This window comes from Anomalospiza imberbis, chromosome 16, assembly GCF_031753505.1.
Source record: "Anomalospiza imberbis isolate Cuckoo-Finch-1a 21T00152 chromosome 16, ASM3175350v1, whole genome shotgun sequence".
Lineage (NCBI taxonomy): Eukaryota > Metazoa > Chordata > Aves > Passeriformes > Viduidae > Anomalospiza > Anomalospiza imberbis.
In genome coordinates, this window is record NC_089696.1 from 5468679 (window position 1) to 5487387 (window position 18709).

Sequence of the window (18709 nt, forward strand, 5' to 3'; positions counted from 1 at the left end):
CTCCTCAGAGGTCTTCCCACTTTGTTTACAAGCCGTTTGTAGATTTTGCATGGAATTACAGATGAACCGAGACAGGGCAAGCGATGCTAGAAACAATTAATAAAAGAACGCGAGTAGGAAACGCGTGCTGAAACTCCGAGCAAGTCCCGCGGATGCTTCAGCGCCAGCCTGAACTGCGCTGCTGACGCTTGCCCGCCTCCCCTGGCAAGCTTTCAGCGGGGGTCAGCGCTGGGTAATGCTCAAACACAGGCGGTGCCCGAGCACAGGGGGCACCCCAGGGCCCGCAGCACCCGCGGGGGCCGCCGGGCAGCGGCGTCAGCGGAAGGAGCCGGAAGGAGCCGCCCCCTCCCCAGCGACACCGGGAGGGACCGAGCGGCCGCGAGAGGCGGGACCCGAGCGGGGAAAAAGCGAGAGGTGGGACCCGAGCGGGGAAAGGGCGAGAGGTGAGACCCGAGCGGGGAAAGGGAGAGAGATGGGACCCGAGCGGGGAAAGGGCGAGAGGTGGGACCCGAGCGGGGAACGCGGAGAGGTGGGACCCGAGCGGGGAAAAAGCGAGAGGTGGGACCCGAGCGGGGAAAGGGCGAGAGGTGGGACCCGAGCGGGGAAAGGGCGAGAGGTGGGACCCGAGCGGGGAAAGGGCGAGAGGTGAGACCCGAGCGGGGAACGCGGAGAGGTGGGACCCGAGCGGGGAAAGGGAGAGAGGTGGGACCCGAGCGGGGAAAGGGCGAGAGGTGGGACCCGAGCGGGGAAAGGGCGAGAGGTGGGACCCGAGCGGGGAACGCGGAGAGGTGGGACCCGAGCGGGGAAAAAGCGAGAGGTGGGACCCGAGCGGGGAACGCGGAGAGGTGGGATCCGAGCGGGGAAAGGGCGAGAGGTGGGACCCGAGCGGGGAACGCGGAGAGGTGGGATCCGAGCGGGGAAAGGGCGAGAGGTGGGACCCGAGCGGGGAAAGGGGGAGAGGTGGGACCCGAGCGGGGAAAGGGAGAGAGGCGGGACCCGAGCGGGGAACGCGGAGAGGTGGGATCCGAGCGGGGAACTCGGAGAGGTGGGATCCGAGAGAGGAAAAGAGGAAGAGCCGCCTGGGGAAACGCGGGACCTGAGCGGGGGAAAAGCGGGACAGGGGGATGTCACCGCGGGGAGGCGGGACAGGCGGTTCTGCCGGAGGGACGCGGGACAGGCGGGTCCCGCCATGGGACAGGCGGGGCACACCGTGGGGCCGCCATGGGACAGGCGGGTCCCGCCATGGGACAGGCGGGGCACACCGTGGGGCCGCGGGACTGGCGGGTCCCGCCATGGGACAGGCGGGGCACACCGTGGGGCCGCCATGGGACAGGCGGGTCCCGCCCGCGCTCCTGCGGCCGCCCCGTGCCCGCGGAGCCTCGCCCCGTGCCCGCGGAGCCTCGCCCCGGCCGCGCTGAGCCCCGCGGAGGCTGCCGTGGGTCCCGCAGCAGGAACGGGCGCCCCCCGCGCACATCTCCCAGTGCCGGAGCGCTGCCCGGCAGGGCTGCGCTGGCTCCCGCGCCGAGCCCCGCGGGGATAGGGCAGGTTTGGAGCTGGCAGAAGTTAACAGAACTGCGCAGCCACAGATGCAGAGAATTCTTCCAAAGCCTGGAGTGTTTTGACTGTGGATAGGTATGATGGTCCAGCAGGGAGCTACTAAGTTGATCACGGGTCTGGAGCATCTCTCTTAGGAGGGAAGGCTGAAGTTGAGACTGTGTATAAACATTAAAGGAAGCTGTCAGAGCAGGGACCAGGCTCTGCTCCCTGGGGCCCAGCAATGGGGCAGGAGCAAAGGGCAGGAATTGATGCCCAGGAAGCTCCACCTGAACACGAGGAAGAACTTCCCTGTGCAGGGACCGAGCACTGGAACAGGTTGCCCACAGAGAGTGTGGAGTCTCCCTCACTGGAGATACTCCAGAACAATCTGGAGTCCATCCTGTGCTCCAGAATGACCCTGCCTGAGCAGGGAGGTGGGACCAGATGAGCCTTCCAGCCTGAACCATTCAGTGATCTTGTTCAAGTGGATAATAGCAAATTTAGCATAATCATTCAAGATGTTAATGCCAACACAGGAAGTGGCCTTATTCCCTTTGAAGACCTTGATTAGGCATTGTAATTCTGTGCGGTCATGGTAATGGTTGGGTTTTTTTAGGGGAGGTTGTTTGTAACACAAGCAAATTAGTAGCTCTTCCTCAAATACACAGTGGCTGCCACTGAACTACTAACAGTTATATATTAGAGGATTCTGTAAAAGACAGCCTTGGAGCATTCCTACTTTATTGAACAGTGTCGTCTGATTTTTATCTTCTGAAATACTGCTGGAGCAATGTTCAGACAGCGTCAAGCTACCACTACAAGCTGCCTGTGTTTGATTTCAGGTTGAATATTCTGATGAGTAACTTGTTGTCTTGGAGCCTGGTGGAGCTTGCACAATCACACCTTCTCAGAAACGATGTCCTGAGTTTCCCTTGGTGAGCAAAACTGTTACTGGATACCTGTAAATGGAAGGGAACAGAATCCCTTTGTGGCAGCACTGCATAAGGGGCTGTTTGAGCACTGCAGATATTCCTCTCACCAGCACCCCATGGTAGATTTAGCAGAGAAGGAGATGGATAACCCCACATTTAGAAGTGACACTGTGCTGTCTGATGTTCACTTGCTCTGCCCAAGCAAAAGACACCTCATGGTGCGACTGAATGCAGTTGGACAGCCAGGTAATGGATGCTGACTCTGATGGAGCTGTATTTTAACTGTACTCAGATCTTTGCACGGCTGAATCCTCCTCTAAGTGGTTGATATTAATAGTTAATTATTTTATTCCAGTTATAAGTAGAACCACCTCCTACTCAGTCTTTAGAAAGAGGGCTAGCTGTGTTATCCTCATGAAATTAACTCCAAAAAAGCAAACTGGCAGACATGTAGGATTTGTCTTAAAACTTGTAGGACTTGTAGGAAAACTTGTAGGATTTGTCCTAAAAATTAAACTTTGAATTACTTTCTGAGAAAAAGTAACCAAATTTGCTCACTTACAGGTTTAATTTAATGGTTCATTGAGCAATATTGTCAATATAGCACTTTGGGAGTCATGATTTAAAATAAGGTTGTGATGTTTCTTATACACAAACAAAAGGTGAGAACCCAGGGGTTTTAAACAGTGTAACTTAAGTTTAAAATATAAACAATCAGTAATTATTTTATCAAGTTTAATTAAATGTTTATGTGATGATTTACTATCTATTCCAGGGGAGCATAACAGCTTTCTTTGGGCTACATGGTGGTTTTTTGTTTTTGATGTTGTTTTTTTTTGTTGGAGGGGTTGGTGGTTTTTTTGGGGGGGAGGTGTTTGCTTAAAAAAAAAAATCAACAAGAAAACTCAACATAGCAATGGCTTTAACTGACAGAATTTGAAGAGTCAAGGCTATAGAGGAAATGACTTGGCAAATGCCCCTGGCTGATTGCCAGCTTGTAGGTTACTATAAAGTTGTCAAGGGAACTGACCTTGAAGCTGCTGGCAAAATGTTCTGTACAAAAGTCCTGCTGTGACAGAAATGTTAATTGTTTTTTCAAACCCATTTGTGACATCAAAAGAGTAACTGCTGCAGCTGTTCTGGTGTATGACAATGTGAAAAATTATCAAAGTAGGCCTGACAAGGAAATTAATAATAATTTTTACCCTATTCAGGTCAAAACACAGGTAATTAACGCTGTGGTGGGTCTTCATGCTGTTTGGTATGTGTTAGCTGTGATTGTGCTTGGTGCAAAGAGCCTTTCAGCAGAAGGAAGTGACAGTGTGTTCTACCTGCTTCAGTGAGCTCTGTCTGGGACATTTCCTCCGGTTATGGAGACAAGAATTGCATTGTAGTATGACAGCCTTTAAGGCCATAACAATGTACCAGTGCCACTTTGCTGTGTTTTGGGGAAGTTTATGGGGATTTAGTCTCTTCCCCTTTGAGTCAGTTTGACTTTGCACCTTTTGAATGCTGTAGAAATGCAGAGGATCAGAATGGACTTGGAGAACAAAGCATTTCATTCACTGATGGCATCCTCTTCCAATTAGTTTCATCTGGCCATCATGCAAACAGTGGAGACTTTAAAAATTTCTCATGCTAGGACAGGCACTGAAGATTTTATTAGATTTGGCTAAAAATGGTCTCACTAGAGAGGAACCTCAGTCAGATTTCAGTAGACCACCTTGGAACATCTTGCCTGCGAAAGAAACTGGAGTAGAACTCCATGAATTGTGAAATTGTTGAAAGCAGTGGTGGCATGTGCTTTATCTCTTCCCTTTTGTTGGGAATGAACATAGATGGAAGGACTATGGAATGTCTGTTCTTCCTTATGTATGGTATTCAGGCAGTACAGATTCCTGTAATTAAAATTGCAATGTCCATGTTTTAATAACTTAAAATTTCAATAGGTGCTGATGTCACTGAGTGATTGTTGTAAAAGATTTTTAATTAATTGGTCATTGAGAATGCTTCAGTTGTTTAATCTCTTTGAATAATCAGTTTAAACAGTTCAAAAAAATGACAGAAGCATCAGCTTTGCCTCCTGTGCACTTATTTCTGCTCTTACATGCTGAGCAAATTTCAAGGCTTGAAGTTATGTGAATTCCTAAAGACTTTCAAAGCAGTAAACAAAAATTCAACTTGCATTTTACTAGAACATTCTTCTTTCTTACAAGATAGGAATCTTAACCAAAATAAATGAATTCTAATTAATATCAATTCTGCTTTCAACTTAGTTTGAACTTCTGTGAACAGGACTTTTGTAGGACGTAAGAAAACATCCCCTCTGCCAGTAGTTAAAATAAATATTACTAAATCAGATGAATGTGTCCGTTGTGGCTGTGCAGATGCTGAGTCAGCCAGTGGACTGTGAAAGTGCTTTGTTAATTTCTGCTGACAGAACTTAATAACAGAATAATTAATAACTTAATAACAGAATAATTAATAATTAATAACTTCATAACATAAGTATTTCTTCATAGCAAATAAAACTGTATCTCAAGTTACCTGTATCATGTTTTACTCTGTCGATTTTTAATACATGTGAGGCATAACAAAATCTCATGCATGTGGAAGTTGTGCACAGGTTCTGCCTCAGCTGGTGTCTAACCTTTCCCCCACACTGTGTTCTTACAGTATTCTTGTCATATTTCACACTCCTTTGGAGCACAGAAGATTTGGCATCTGGGAAACACGTGAGAGAAATTACCACAGGAAGAGAACACCAGTGCACAAGTGGAGATGAACTGTGTGACAAGGACAGCAGTAACATGAAAGAAGAAGGAGAATTAAATAGTGAAGGAGTAGAAGCTCTGCTAGATGATGATGGAGACTTGGAAGTGGTCAGAAGGCCTCGAAATGCCTCTGATTTGCAAGGAGAGGATCTTCTGAGGGATATAGTGTGCCCTGTAATTCTGATGAAAGGGAAAGAAGATGCTTTTGAAGATGAAGAGCACGAGTGCACTCGCAGTGATGTTGTTAAAATTGGTAAATAATGAGTTTCAAGTCTGGGAGAAATGTGGCAAATAAAGAAAAATTGGTTTTCTTTAGAAATGGAACAAAAGTTTGTTAAGTGAAAGAAAATAATGAACACAACACTGTGATACTGCATATAAAAAGTTACCTTTTTTCTCTGGAAGGGATTTGGGCACTTGTATACCACGGGGAACTCAGTGCTCCTTAGTTAGAGTGGGTGTTTGGCATTATCCAACATTATTCTATAGAATGAAGAGTGTTTAGTTCTATATTTGAAAGGGAAGCATAGCCTTAGTTTCAAACTTGACACTGTGGAACTTGATTTGAACAAATTTGAGATAATTGTTTTCTGTTCTACTCTCATTTCCACAGAACACACTATGGCAACCCCCTTGGAAGACGTTGGTAAACAAGTACGTGTTCTGCCTTGTAGTATCTTCATTTTCATGGAATGTGCTTCAGAACTGATTCAGTTTTAAGTGCTTCCCTTGTCCCCAGGTCTGGCGTGCTGCCTTCCTTCTGGCTGATTACATTCTCTTTAAAAGGGACACGTTCAGGGGCTGCTCTGTGCTGGAGCTTGGAGGTGGCACTGGAATTACCAGCATTATCATGGGAACAGTTGCCAAAAGAGTTTATTGCACAGGTAAGGCTGTTCCTTTCAGTTAAATATTTTCATGAAACTTGCCAAAGCAGTGCTTTCATCCTGGTATTTTCAGACTCGTCTGTTCAGTTATAGTTAATAATTTATTTTTTTATTAATGTGTATCAATTTGTGTTGTTTACTGAAAAATAACAGGAACTTTCTCAAGGGGCTGAGAAAGCTCAAGGGTTTAAAAGCAAGATATGTTGCAGTGAACTCAAGATAGCATGTCCAGATTAAAATAGGTAGGATCTAACTTCTTCAAGGGTTGCTCAGAACTTGGAACTGAAAGACAAAAGGAGGAAGGATACTAGGGGAGCAGTCATCAGTGGATAGAGTTGCTCTGAATTTTCCTTTATCTCATGGGCTTGAAACCTTGAGTCTGAGAGGTATAGATGGCCCATGCAACATATTTTTGGTTTTAGTATCATAATCACTTCTTTTCCAGATGTTGGTGAAGATCTCCTGGCCATGTGTGAGCAAAATGTTGCATTAAACAAGCACCTGATGGAGCCAGGAGGTAGGTGCTGTATGGTCACATTTTGACTCTTTACTTTAGCCCAGGTGCTGTCTGAAAGGCTGTTTGTGACTGATGTGATCTTTGTTCACTCCCAGGAGGGGAAATTAAAGTGAAAGAACTGGATTGGCTGAAAGATGAATTCTGCACTGGTAGGTGCTTATAATGGCTCCTTTTAGATTGGGCTTGGTGTTTGGTGTTACGTATTCAAAAGCCTCTCTTGGGCCTCAGAGAAAATTCTGGTTAATGACAATATTTGATACTGCCAGTTGAAAAGGTTTTAAGTTTATTAGACTTTCAGGTAAAGATTCTTTTAATGAAGAATACATTTTTAAAAGCATGATAAAATAGGACGATTAATCGAAACATATAAGAATATATCTGGGGTTTTGTTTAAAGTTGTCCTTGCTTTAATGTTTTAAAGCTGTGATTGCTACAGGACTGTGAATTCTGAAGTGCAAGAAAACTTTTGCTTTCCAGTCAGCCTTGGGAGGATTGGACATAACACAGAGAAAGCAGAGGTCTGAAAGAACTTCAAAAAATGAAAAGGGAAGGTTTTGATTTCCCTTGAGTGGTGTGCTCTGTTTATGGAGTAGCAGCTGCCCACAGGAGATAAGAAGTTCCTTTTCTCCAGGCATTTGAGACATTTAATCATGTACACCAAAGCCATATTCTTTCTTACAGATCCTGAAGCTCCTTATAGCTGGTCTGAAGAAGAGATTGCTGATTTGCTTGATCACTGTTCTGTGATAATGGCAGCTGATGGTAGGGAAATATAAACAGTAAGCTTTTAAATCAAACACTCAAAACATTATGGGTAATAATTTAAACATACCTAATTTGCTTTTAAAATCTGATAGGTCAGATCCTTACCTGATTTGACGAAGTTCTGCCTTAAGTGTTCCTGCCTGTATTTTTATTTTCTAAATGCTTATATTTACATTCTGAATTAGCAATTATGAGAACAGATGTTGCAAGCTGTAGCTCTTCCTTTTCTTTGGTGTATCCTGCTTTCAAAGGAGATCTGGTTATAAGAGTAAATTAATTATGGCCTGGTGTGGGTTTTTGTGAGGAAAGAGGCTCTCTACTCTCTAATATCCTGGTTTTTTTTAGCTTTGTAGTAAGATTATTCCCAGGCTGAGAGAATTCTTGTCAAAGCTTGTAAATTGTCTGACAAATGAGTCCCATTCTGATGAGAGAAAGCTTAAAGAAAGCCTGGCATAAATAACAGCAGTGAATACTCTTACAGGGTCAGTTGTTGCCATTAAAAATGTACTTTGCACTTAGATAAAAGACTGACATGTTTGACTGGAGTAATCAGACTAAGACCTGTTGTTGTTTCATAATGGACACTTAAATAAATTATATCCTAAATTATACATATGCTCTTAATCTTGTTTTTTACAGTGTTCTATGATGATGACCTGACAGATGCCTTGTTCAGAACTCTGTATAGAATCACACACAATTTGAGAAATTCTTGCACAGTTTACTTAGCACTGGAAAAGAGGTAAGTATTACCAAGAACTTAATATAAAGGCCACTAAACACTTTGTGTGTTTTAATTAAAGGTTGGCTTCTGATTTTCATTGTATCAGATGATCACAGGCTGCAGTATATGCTCAGGATAAGCTCTTTTTTTTTCTACATGCTTAATTTTTATCAGTTCAGAATCTTAGTTTAACAGGAGTTTGCCTTTTGTTGTCCTACCTTTGCCTCACCTGAGATACCCTCTGTGCAAATAAAGATAAATAGGTGGCTAGATTGATATAATGCCTGACAACATTTGCTATATATTTTTGAGGTCACAGAGTGGATTTAAGTGGTTTAGAATTAGGGTATTTATTTCCTAGCTTGAGCAACTCTAGAACAGTTTCTCTTGGTTGCTTTCAAGGAATCAATGAATGTTTTTAAGTAATTGTGTGTTGCAGTCCATTCATAAGCTGATACACAAATAGGCTTTGCTTAAATCCCTAGAGATGTGTAAGCAATAACTCTTCCTGTGATTTGTTGCCAGGTGTTTGTCCAGGAAGCCAAGCCAATGATTCTGTTGTGGCAAAGTGCCCTAAAATCAATAGAAAGGTTCATCCAGGAGCTGTTGTGTACTGATGCTGACATAACATCTTTTCTGCTTTTCAGGAATGGGCGTATACATTTTTTTGGCTAATTATGCCTAATTAATTAATTAATTATGCTGAGAAGATTCATTTTTTCATTAGCCAAGGGAAGTTACATGCCTATTTAAGATGCCAGTGTAGGAGAGATGTTCTAAATGAAATACTCTTTTGCCAGGCTGAACTTCACTTTAAGACATATGGATATTACATGTGAAGCCTACAGTCACTTTAGAAATACTATAAATGATCTGGAGAACCTCCAAGATGGAAAAATGAAATATACAGTGGAGCCCATTAAGCTTGATTTCTGCCAGTTCCTTGTTTATGAACGGATTGAGCAGTTGGTAAGTGGCGTACATGAAAATAAATGAAATGTGTTAGGCTAATCATCTCAAATTAGTTATCGGTTGTTTATGTAACATGAAGGAAGAATAGAAGAATAAACATTTATTTATTATTTCCCCTTACATTTATCTTTTATTTCCCCTTAGTTTCTTTGATTTAAAAAGATTCTTGTTTGTGATTACATAATCTGTACTAGATTGACATGTCCTGGTTTTTCTGTCACCAGCAGTAAAGTGGCTGAGATTGCCCTCAGTTCCTCAAAGAATAAAAGACTTTTACTTTGTAAAATGCCATTTTTGTGACTGAACTGGAAAATGGGACCAATATCTCTTCTCATTTATTTTCTTGTAGGAGAGCTTTCATTTCACACTTTCAGTGTGAAATTTCTTCCCCAGTTCAGAGTTCAGGACATAATGTTCTAATATCTATGAAGAAGTCAATTAGCTGTAAACTTCTGTTATTGAGAAATAATATATATAATATTTCTGGTTATCTAATTACCCCCCAAGCACTTATGGCTCTCTTTCTCCATTTTTTTTCCAAATTATCTGCTCTTAGGAATATTATGCAGGGTAACTAACAGCTAACAGGCTTCCAGAACAATCCAATCTAATGAATCTTTTTAGAGGAGATGCAAATCTTGCACTGGATTGCAAATCTGGTACCAAGAAATTATGTTGTAGTCAACATACTGTGTGGATGCATAGTGAGATGACAGGGTCCACAGTTACTTCATAAGATTGATTTATTTTACTTAATGCTGATATCTTCAGGCATAAAACGTGTGTAAAACTTGTTTTAAAGTTTTAAAAGTACACAAAAGTAACCTGGATTATAAATAAATGTGTAAACTCATTCCCTGGCTGCTTTGAGAAGGCTGCTGATCCTTGAAATCTATGCATTTTTAAAATGCCTATGTTTTTATTTATCATTAAATCTTTTGCCACAATTCAAAGATGCCATGGTGAAGAGTATGTGATAGTGTGGTTAATTATGCTCTGTGGAGCAGACAAAGCGTATATTAATGTATTCTAAAGAAATGAAGTGATTAAGGATTTTTCATCCTTGCTGTCTATGGGATTGAGAAGGAGGGTTGTGTGTTTATATAAGCTCTGCATTTGTGAGACTTTGATTCCTCAGTAAATTATTTCTTCAGCTGGTTTTTTTTTTACGAGCATTATTGAAAGCATTTGTCAACACAGGCTAAGAAAAAGAGCAGGATTATCAGTCAAAATGCTTAGGATTAGCAGGATTATCAGTCAAGATCATGCACATCAGTGAAATGACAGAATCACAGAACATTCTGAGTTGGAAGGGACCCACAAGGACGATTGAATCCAGCTCTTAAATAAATGGCCTCATACAGGGATCCAGCCCACAACCTTGGCATTATTAGCACCATGCTCTGACCAACTGAGCTAATTTCAAACTGTTTTAGAACAAACTACTTTATACTAAATGCACATTATTTTTTTAAATCATGCCACAAGAATGAAGCAATCAACTGTAGTGCTCTGTTTCAAAGATAATTTGGTAATTGTTCCAGGAAATTACAGACATGGATTTGCTATCTATCCATAGATGGATACTATCTATAGATGGAGGTATAGGGTATGTCATAAAACTTGTTTTACAGTGAGCATGTTGAACGTTTTCATAATTGCAACCTACTGATGTGAGAAAACACCGGTATGTATTTTTTCTGTTCCTACAGGAGTTGTGGAAGATCATGGCTAACCACCTAACGTGACAGGCCCACGAGGAAAGAGAAGATCTTTACCTAAGGAGAAAGGCTATTTTGATGTTCTGTTAAGAAAAGGATTTTCATCCCAAGAAAAGCATCTTCCTGGTGGAATTGTGTTCTCGGAAAGTATTGCAATGCAGTTTTGCTTTACTTTTTTGGGTTTGGCACTTCATTTCTTGGATTTGTGCAGTTGGACATGATTTCTTTGATGTTTCCAAGTACCTGCTGGATTCCAGGCAGTGGCAGTGACACGGTGACTTGCTCTTTGGGTTGATGACTTCACTCTTAGAGTCCGGCAAAGAAGTATTTAACCTTTTCCATGTGACTGATTTGCAGATGTCATGCGTTTCCCTTTTTCATTTACACAACATGGACACCGTTCTCAATCTTATCCCAGTTCCACACATTATTTGCATTTATCAACACTTGTGAAACGATGCTCTGGACAAGACTTGTTTGTCATGAATGAAATTTTCTTTAAGAAACTTGTTTGTGAAACTTGGCCCTTAATTCTCAGTTTGTCCTATATAAGTCACTCTAGTTTAGGACCACTATCTGACTTGAAAGGAAATAAGATGCATTTTGTTTGAGACTAAAAATATTCCACAGAGGTTTTGGAGTATAGGAGGTCAACCCTATATTGTCATGCAGGAATTTTAAGCTATTCTGTCCTGAGCAGGTTGAGAGTGAGAAGGTACCACATGAAGGGACATGTTACAGCTCTTGAAATATTTGGAATTCTAGCCTCAGCATATACTTATGAGGCTGGGGGTAGGGAAGTGTCCAAGAATGTCTTGCCCACACAAAAGTGGGCCTTCAATATGTTACTTCTGGATTAAAATAAAACATATTTATTAAATCTCTCCTGTGTTACTAATGAATCCAAAAATCTGCTTGCACTTTTATAAATGTTATGTGCACTGTTGTGTTTATATCACTTTGCCATAAGTACACTGCCATGGAAATCCTTGTGCCCACTGCATTCCTCAGCGCCAGGAGTTTCAGTGATGGAGCTGTTCCAGCCTGGGACTTGTGGGAGTGTGCAAGACATTCATTAGAAGCATCTGATGGACTTCTTGAAAGCCTGTTTCACATTTGGTGTAGGTCAGTTATTCCATAACCTTCTTATGTATGTGAAGATCTATTTTTTGTGTTCTTTAATGGGATGAAAGGTTATTAGATGATGGCCTATGAGTACAAAGTAAAAATTACATTATGTTAGCACCTATCTGCCTAGATTAATACAAAACATCTCTCTCAGAACCCTCATTTGAACTTCAAGGATGAAAAACTGTATTTTAATCCAAAGATTCCCAAACTAATGTTTGTTGGTTTGTTATGTAATGTTATTAACTTTGGTAGATTCAACTATTTTTGAATGTAGCTGCTTATTTCGGTAGTGATTTTTTTGAAGGCTGTACAAGAATGTACAAGGCTGATGTGAAATAGTGTAAGCAGTTAGGGAATCTTGTGGTTTTTCTCACACAGGTTTTCTCAAAGTCTTTGGAATTATCAACAGAAACTCACCTGCAAGTCTTTCATTTCTGTGAAGGAAGAGAAAGTAGGCACTTAATTTTAAACCTATGAATATTTCTGCTCGGCTGTGGTGATTAGGTTTTCACTTGGAAAACTTTCTCTTTTGCTAAATAAAGTCATCAGGCAGCTGGGAGCGTTTCTGGATCTGGCTGGCAAATCCAGCAGTCATCCAGATGGATCATTTTCTGAAGAGAGGAACATAGAGGAGGTGAAGGGGAACCTGTGGAACCCTTGCAGTACACTTAGCTCTGATAAAAGGGAGGAGTGTCCAAATCTTCTTGGGAAGCATGGTAATGGATAGACAAACGATCCTCAGTTGGAATCTGGTTTGAAACAAATGATTTTCACTTTTGTCACGGCCATATGGTGAAACAAATGCCTTTTCTCAGTCCCAACCCCTCTCCTGTTTTTATATCTCTTAAGAGAATAAAAGGTGACACAATTATAAATATTGGTCAGGAGAAGAAGTCAAACTTTTATGTGACACCCAAATAAGTATTGCAAACTAATTGCATTTATTTCTTTTAAATCTTTGTTGATGTGAAACCTTGAGTGTTGCTTTGTTGTGAACATCTGTGTGTCATTTTGCAGTAGAAGAAAGTTGAAGATGCTCCATTGATGGGATAGATTCTGTATATTTATCATTGTTGGGTGTTCTCAAGTGTAGGTGGCTATTTGTAGGCCATCCTTGTAGCTCCATCTGCTGTACAACACTTTGAGTCAAAACATTTTACAGTTTGTTCAACACCCTGTTCCTTTCTAGTTTGACAATATTGTATTTTGGAGTAACAGTTTAGGTGGCATGCGTGGTTCTGCACTTCTCACCTAGACTTGCAGATGAAGCTTCAGTGGAAATAATCCTGAAAAGAAGATGGTGTTTACTTGCCTACTTTGTGACAGTAGCTTTGCCTCCAGCAGTTTGGGGTTTTCAGAAAACATTCTAGGAAAAAGTAGATGTACTTTGTGTGTATGTGGTAGGAACTTCTCATTCCTTAGAAGGTGAGGAATTAAATTGGATCTCAAAGTTTTATATCAGGAAACTATCATGAGATTGCCTGTTCATTAACGCGACCGTTTGTGGACTTCTACATCCACCACTAGTTCCAGTCCTCTTCCCTTTTCACCAGAGAATTAAGGGCTATGTCCCTGGCAATTGCATTTCTGGGTTTTGTTTTGTTTGCTTTGTTTTTTAATTCTGGTAGACAACATCTTAAAACTTGGAGAAATTATTTTGTATGTCTGAGATTTCTACTTACTGAGCTTATTTTACGTTACAGTTTTATATTTTCCCCTTTCATAGTGTTTCTTACAGCAATTTTGCAACCTGGATTCTGATGTTTTTGATTCCCAGGAAACCTAATTGTAAGTGTAGTTTTCTAGGGGATCAATGAGACCTAATCCAGCTGACTCCTGTGATCAGTCAGGGCCATCAGTGGGGATCTGTTGCTGGGGGTATAAAGGAAGAGCAGACCAGCTATTTTGATGGCAATGGATATCTGGGTCCACTTTGGAGTTATGTGTAACTGCTCCCAATGTGGCAGTGCAGGGTGTGTTAGCAAAGTTGATTTTCCTCAGTCCTGTGCCTGAAACCACATTACCTGGAGTCAGACTGCCACGAGTGTGACAGCCAAATGCTGCTGGTGGTTTTAAAGACAGTTATTGGTGCTGAGTGTTGGGTACAGGAAACTGAAGACTGCTTCTGAAAAGTGGGTGCTGAATTCCTGTCTGCTTGTTATGGCACTGCAAGAAAAGCTGCCTTTCTCATAAGCTTGCAGAGATTTTTCAATCTGCAAGTAAATTGAGAATTATTCACTTAATGCTTAGTAACTTGTCTTTAAAATGCAGTTCACTTCCTGAGTGTACTCATGGTATTTGTAAGCTGAACACTTTGGAGGTTCAAGTGAAGTAGGATTTGAAAATGAGCTACTTCTTGCTGCCAGGCTATCATGCTGTGACACAGGTTCAGAGGTTTGTGTCCTTTTACAGACTCATCTTGACCCTGACCTTTTGTGTCTGACCTTTGCATCTGTGCTGGAAGTTAATGCATTAACAGAATAAAGCTTCCTCTTGAGAAATAAGTGCCTCTTCATGCTGCCAGCAGTGCAGTCAGCTGTGTCAGTACAGCACACTGGCACATTGCCTCAGAGGAAGTTTCCCCCAGCAGATGGCACATGGAATTTCTTTAACAATACCAGCACCTAAAGGCAGTAACAAAATATCTACATATATATATATATATATGTGTGTGTGTATGTGTGTGTGTGTGTGTGTTTATTTACACACTGCCCAGGCCAGCAGCACTGGTGTGAGCAAGAAGAGATGCAAAGGAACATCCCTAGCTTGCAAGCAAGCTGAGTGTATTCTCTAAGCTTTTTGAGCAAATATTCAAAGGAGATACTAGTCAGGTAGTGAGTAAGATATATAAGATGTTAATAATAATTTGAAGTAACATCATTTCTGCCTCAAAGTTAAGTAAAAATACATCTAATAAATTAGGCAAGAAAGTTGACGAGGAGTTGGACAGAAGATAGCATGAAAAAAGTAAAGTTTACTGCTCTGTTCTTGTTTTATGGGATATCAGTAACAGGTTTACATTGTAGGATGATCAGAAGGGGCACCAAGAAATTATCTGAAATTATCTGTTCTGTATTCCTCTCAAAGTAGAATCATATTCATCCGAGAATCTTGATAAGTGTTTGTTATCAAAGGCTCTCATCATACAGATCCTGTAATCTGTCCTAGTGCTTCCTTGTCCTTTATGGTACAAATGGCTTACTGCCATCTGAATGGCTAAACTGCTGCCTCTCTTGTGATTTTGGACCACTAAATCTTTCTAACTGGAACAGACTGACAGACATAAGGGGTCTGGGCAGGGTAAGTGGAAATGAGGAGGCGTAGATGGCCTAGCCTCGAGTGGTGTGTGCAGGGACAGAAGGATCCTGTAACACCATCTGCAAATTGATGGTGTTGCAGCACAGAACAGCTCTGGCCTCTCAGAGCCTGCAGCGTTCCTGCCTTGCTTGGGTGCTCTGTCCAGTGGCCTTCAGCTGCTCTGCCACAACAGCTGCTCCAGGATACTCCCTGGAGCCTGCCATGGAGGTCCTCGGGGGCTGGCAGGCTCTGACAGCTCCCCTCTCTTGTGGGCACCCGTTATGAGCCCCAGCTCTGAGAAGTCACCTGGACAGGGAGAGGGTGCCCTTGTGCTGCCCACAGGAGAGGGGACAGAGGTGTACATGCATTGGCCTTCTGTAGCCAGGTCTTAGGTTTTGAAGAAAACCAAGGCTGTGAACGAGACATGAATTCTGCAAGATGAGAGTCTAGATAGGGTTCAACATGCTTGCCACAGGTCCTGTTGTGGATGAGATACATAACAATATTTATTACTGGGTTGGAGCTTCAAGGGCAGCATTGTGCCTGCAAATACCACAGTGCTGTAGCAGAACCAAGCAGCAACTGAGCAGAAGGGCTCGTTGTGGGATTTGAGCTGCTTCAGTCCTCTAACGTCCACAACAAAAACGTGTTTTGTCCAGGCCAGCCTTAAATGCTGGTGAAGATTTGGGTTTTAAATTTGGAGTTCGACATCACACTAGGTTTAATTTGAATTTCTAATCAGAGATAGAAGACCAAAATACTTTCTTAGTTGCTGCCTTTGCTAAATTAAGTATGTCCCAAGTGGCAGCAGATAAACACGAGGCAATAAGGAAGGGACAGCGGGTCTTTGTGGAGCTGTAAGTGCAGGCACGGATTCCCATCGCGCTTAGGAAAGAGGCTCCGCAGCCCTTGCCGCGGATGCGCGGTGGCTGCCGAGCAGGGGGCGCGGGGCAGGCGGAGAGGAGGCTCCGCAGCCCCCGCCGAGGGACGCGGCCGGTCCGAGCCCCGCCGCCCCGGCCCCGCCGTCCCTGAGGGGCCCGGCCGGCCCCGCCCCTCCCGGCGGGGGCGAGCCCCGGCCGCGCTCTCCCATTGGCCGCGGCGGGCGCGGGGCCGCGGGCGGCGGCGCTGATTGGTCGCGCCGCGCGGGGCGGGCGGGCGGCGGCGGGGCCGGCGGGACGCGGCCGGCCCAGCGCAGCGCAGCGCAGCCCGGCGCGGCCGCCGCAGGACGCGCAGCCCGCACCTCCCGGTGAGCGCCCGAACCGCGCGGGGCCGCGGACGGGCCGCTGCCTTCGCCGCCCGTCGCTCCCGCCCGGCAGCGGGACTCCCCGCGGGCCCCCGTCTCCATCCCCATCCCCGCGGGCGCCTGTGCCCGCGTTGCCGGGGCAGCCCCGCGTCCCCCGCCGCTCGCTGATGCCCTTCCGCCGGGTCCCCGGCCCAGCGCACCCTGCGGGGAGCGGGGCGGCGCCGGGCCGCGACCGCGGGGCTTCCGCTGGCGGGCGGGGGTCGCGGAGGCCGGTGCCATCCCGCTCGCTCGGGGGCCCTGCCCTGCCCTGCCCTGCCGGACCCGAGCGTGGGCCGCACCCCGGCGGGGCCCGCCGCCGTCCCCCTGGCCCCTGGGGACCGCGGAGCGCAGGAGGGGTCGGCCGCTCCGGGAGGCGGGTTTGGGATGCCCTGTGCCCCGGCAGCGGCACCCACGGCGGGCGGGTGGGCCCGGCACGGACCTGCGGCGGGGAGCGGGGGGAAAAGGAAACGGGAGGGCGCAAAACCCGTGAGAAAACAGCTGCGAACCGTGGGGAGAACGGCACTGGCTTTGCGTGGAGGGCGCCCCTGGGTGAGGTGTTGCAGGCAGCTGAGTAATGGTGTTAGGGGAGGCCTGGTGCTGCACTTCAGCTGAGGTTCAGCTGGGCTTTTCAGTTTCCTGTTCTCCAGCTGGTGCTCGTGATGCAAAACCCAAGCCAATACCTCGGGCTTGGGTTTGATACATCCTTAGCATCGCTTCCCTTACAGTGCTTAAAGTAGCACGGGGCTCTTCAGCCAGATTTTTGCCTCTGCCTGGCTTGGCTTTTGCCTCTGTGATTCTCCATCTCTGTTTATGGAATAAGCAGAGAAGGAAATGATATGCAAAGAAACTGAACTACTGTGGGAGATTTCCAAGTAATTTTGTAATCAGTAATGAATGTCCAGGCTTACAAATACTGGATTTTGCCCTACAGTTCAAAGGCACTGGGTATGGGCTCTTAAAAGGGTCTTTGCTCTTACAGTTTGAAGCACGGAATTTGATAAAGATTGAAAGCCAACTGGTATAAAAGGAGGGTAGTAGTAGGGTTACCTTCTGGAAGCTCTGCAGTAAGGAAATTACCTATTGAATCCTGTTGTAATCTGGTTATTGTGTTATAAACTGAATTAGCAATTTTGCAGTGCTAGTTGCATTTTTTTTTGTTGTTGTAATTGTCTTTTCTGTAGTGTCAGTATTGGGCAAATTCTGTCTGGGAGCAGTTTGTCTTCTTTGACTGGAGTTACAAATGCAGACTTGTAGGTCAGTGATTCAAATGCAGGATCACAGCTCACCATACTGAAGCACAGCATATGCACTGAAGGGTAATATCTGGATTTTGTAGTGTTTCTCATCCGTATTGTTTAAAGCACTCATCAAACATCACTGGTCTGACTGTATAGATGGGAGAGCTATTATTGTAAGTTACATGCTGGGTAGCCTTGTGGACTGGGAATCAGTGTTCAGGTCTTTTGTGTCTGCAGTCTGTGTGTGTGTCTCCTCCTGAACACCCCAAGTGCAGAGGACAGTGATTCAGAGATGTGCAGATAAATGGAGACCTGAGTCAGTACGTGTGTGGTGCTATTAGATAAGCTGACCTCTTGCAAATTATGTGTGGGAAAATGCAATAAAACTGTTTTACTAATCTTTCATTAGGCCTTTAGTCTTCTGAGGGATGACAGCCTCGGAGGCATACTGTACAGTGAGGTGTCTTGTGCATTCAAACACAAAGTAAAGTCAAATAAGTGGATAAAATTGGATATTTATGCCCAGAGGCAGTAAGCAAGCACAGCATGCAAATAAACACCAAGCAAATCAGTAGGTGTCCTGCTGGCAGCTGTGCTGTCATTGGGAAAGGACAACATCCTGATCAGGATTTTTTCAGAGGCAGGGAGGAATTCAGATTCTTGCCTGCCAAGTGTATGTTCATTCAAACCAGCTCTTGCTGCCCCTGCCAGCAGCTTGGGGGTCTCCAGGTGGTTCCCCTTGCCCTGTCTGCATGGTGTGCTGTTTAACAGCCAAGTTTGAGAGCAATTTATGCAATGCCTTCCTTCCCCACAGGCACATTGGGCAGCAGGCCAGCTGTAGCTGCCTGTGTGTGCAGGTGCAGCTGCACGGGCACCACTCCTGCCCTGGGAGTACAGAGTTTTCCTCTGGGTTTGTGTTCTGAGTGTTGGGCCTGA

The 18709-nt window shown here is 44.5% G+C and overlaps 2 protein-coding genes across 2 annotated transcripts in view; both read left to right on the forward strand.

Moving 5' to 3' along the window:
* The first annotated feature begins 2442 nt into the window (after nt 1–2442).
* On the forward strand, nt 2443–11150 carry METTL22 (methyltransferase 22, Kin17 lysine). Its single transcript, XM_068206712.1, has 10 exons — nt 2443–2714; nt 5145–5495; nt 5856–5896; nt 5982–6126; nt 6572–6643; nt 6739–6792; nt 7325–7405; nt 8048–8150; nt 8933–9101; nt 10817–11150. Exons 1-10 carry the CDS (start codon nt 2585–2587, stop codon nt 10850–10852), a joined length of 1182 nt encoding a protein of 393 aa, XP_068062813.1. The 5' UTR covers nt 2443–2584; the 3' UTR covers nt 10853–11150.
* A 5222-nt stretch (nt 11151–16372) lies between these two features.
* The window catches only part of ABAT (4-aminobutyrate aminotransferase), a 49714-nt gene continuing 47377 nt past the window's right edge, over nt 16373–18709 (forward strand). The window contains exon 1 of the mRNA XM_068206713.1: nt 16373–16499. The gene's annotated coding sequence lies outside the window, so the exon portion shown is untranslated. The remainder of the gene's footprint in view (nt 16500–18709) is intronic.

Coding starts and splice junctions, on each gene's coding strand:
- METTL22 (XM_068206712.1), top strand. CDS start 2,585: ATGGTAGATTTAGCAGAGAAGGAGATGGATAACCCCACATTTAGAAGT. Junction 2,715..5,144: donor GAATGCAGTTGGACAGCCAG/GTAATGGATGCT, acceptor GTGTTCTTACAG/TATTCTTGTCATATTTCACA. Junction 6,644..6,738: donor GCACCTGATGGAGCCAGGAG/GTAGGTGCTGTA, acceptor GTTCACTCCCAG/GAGGGGAAATTAAAGTGAAA.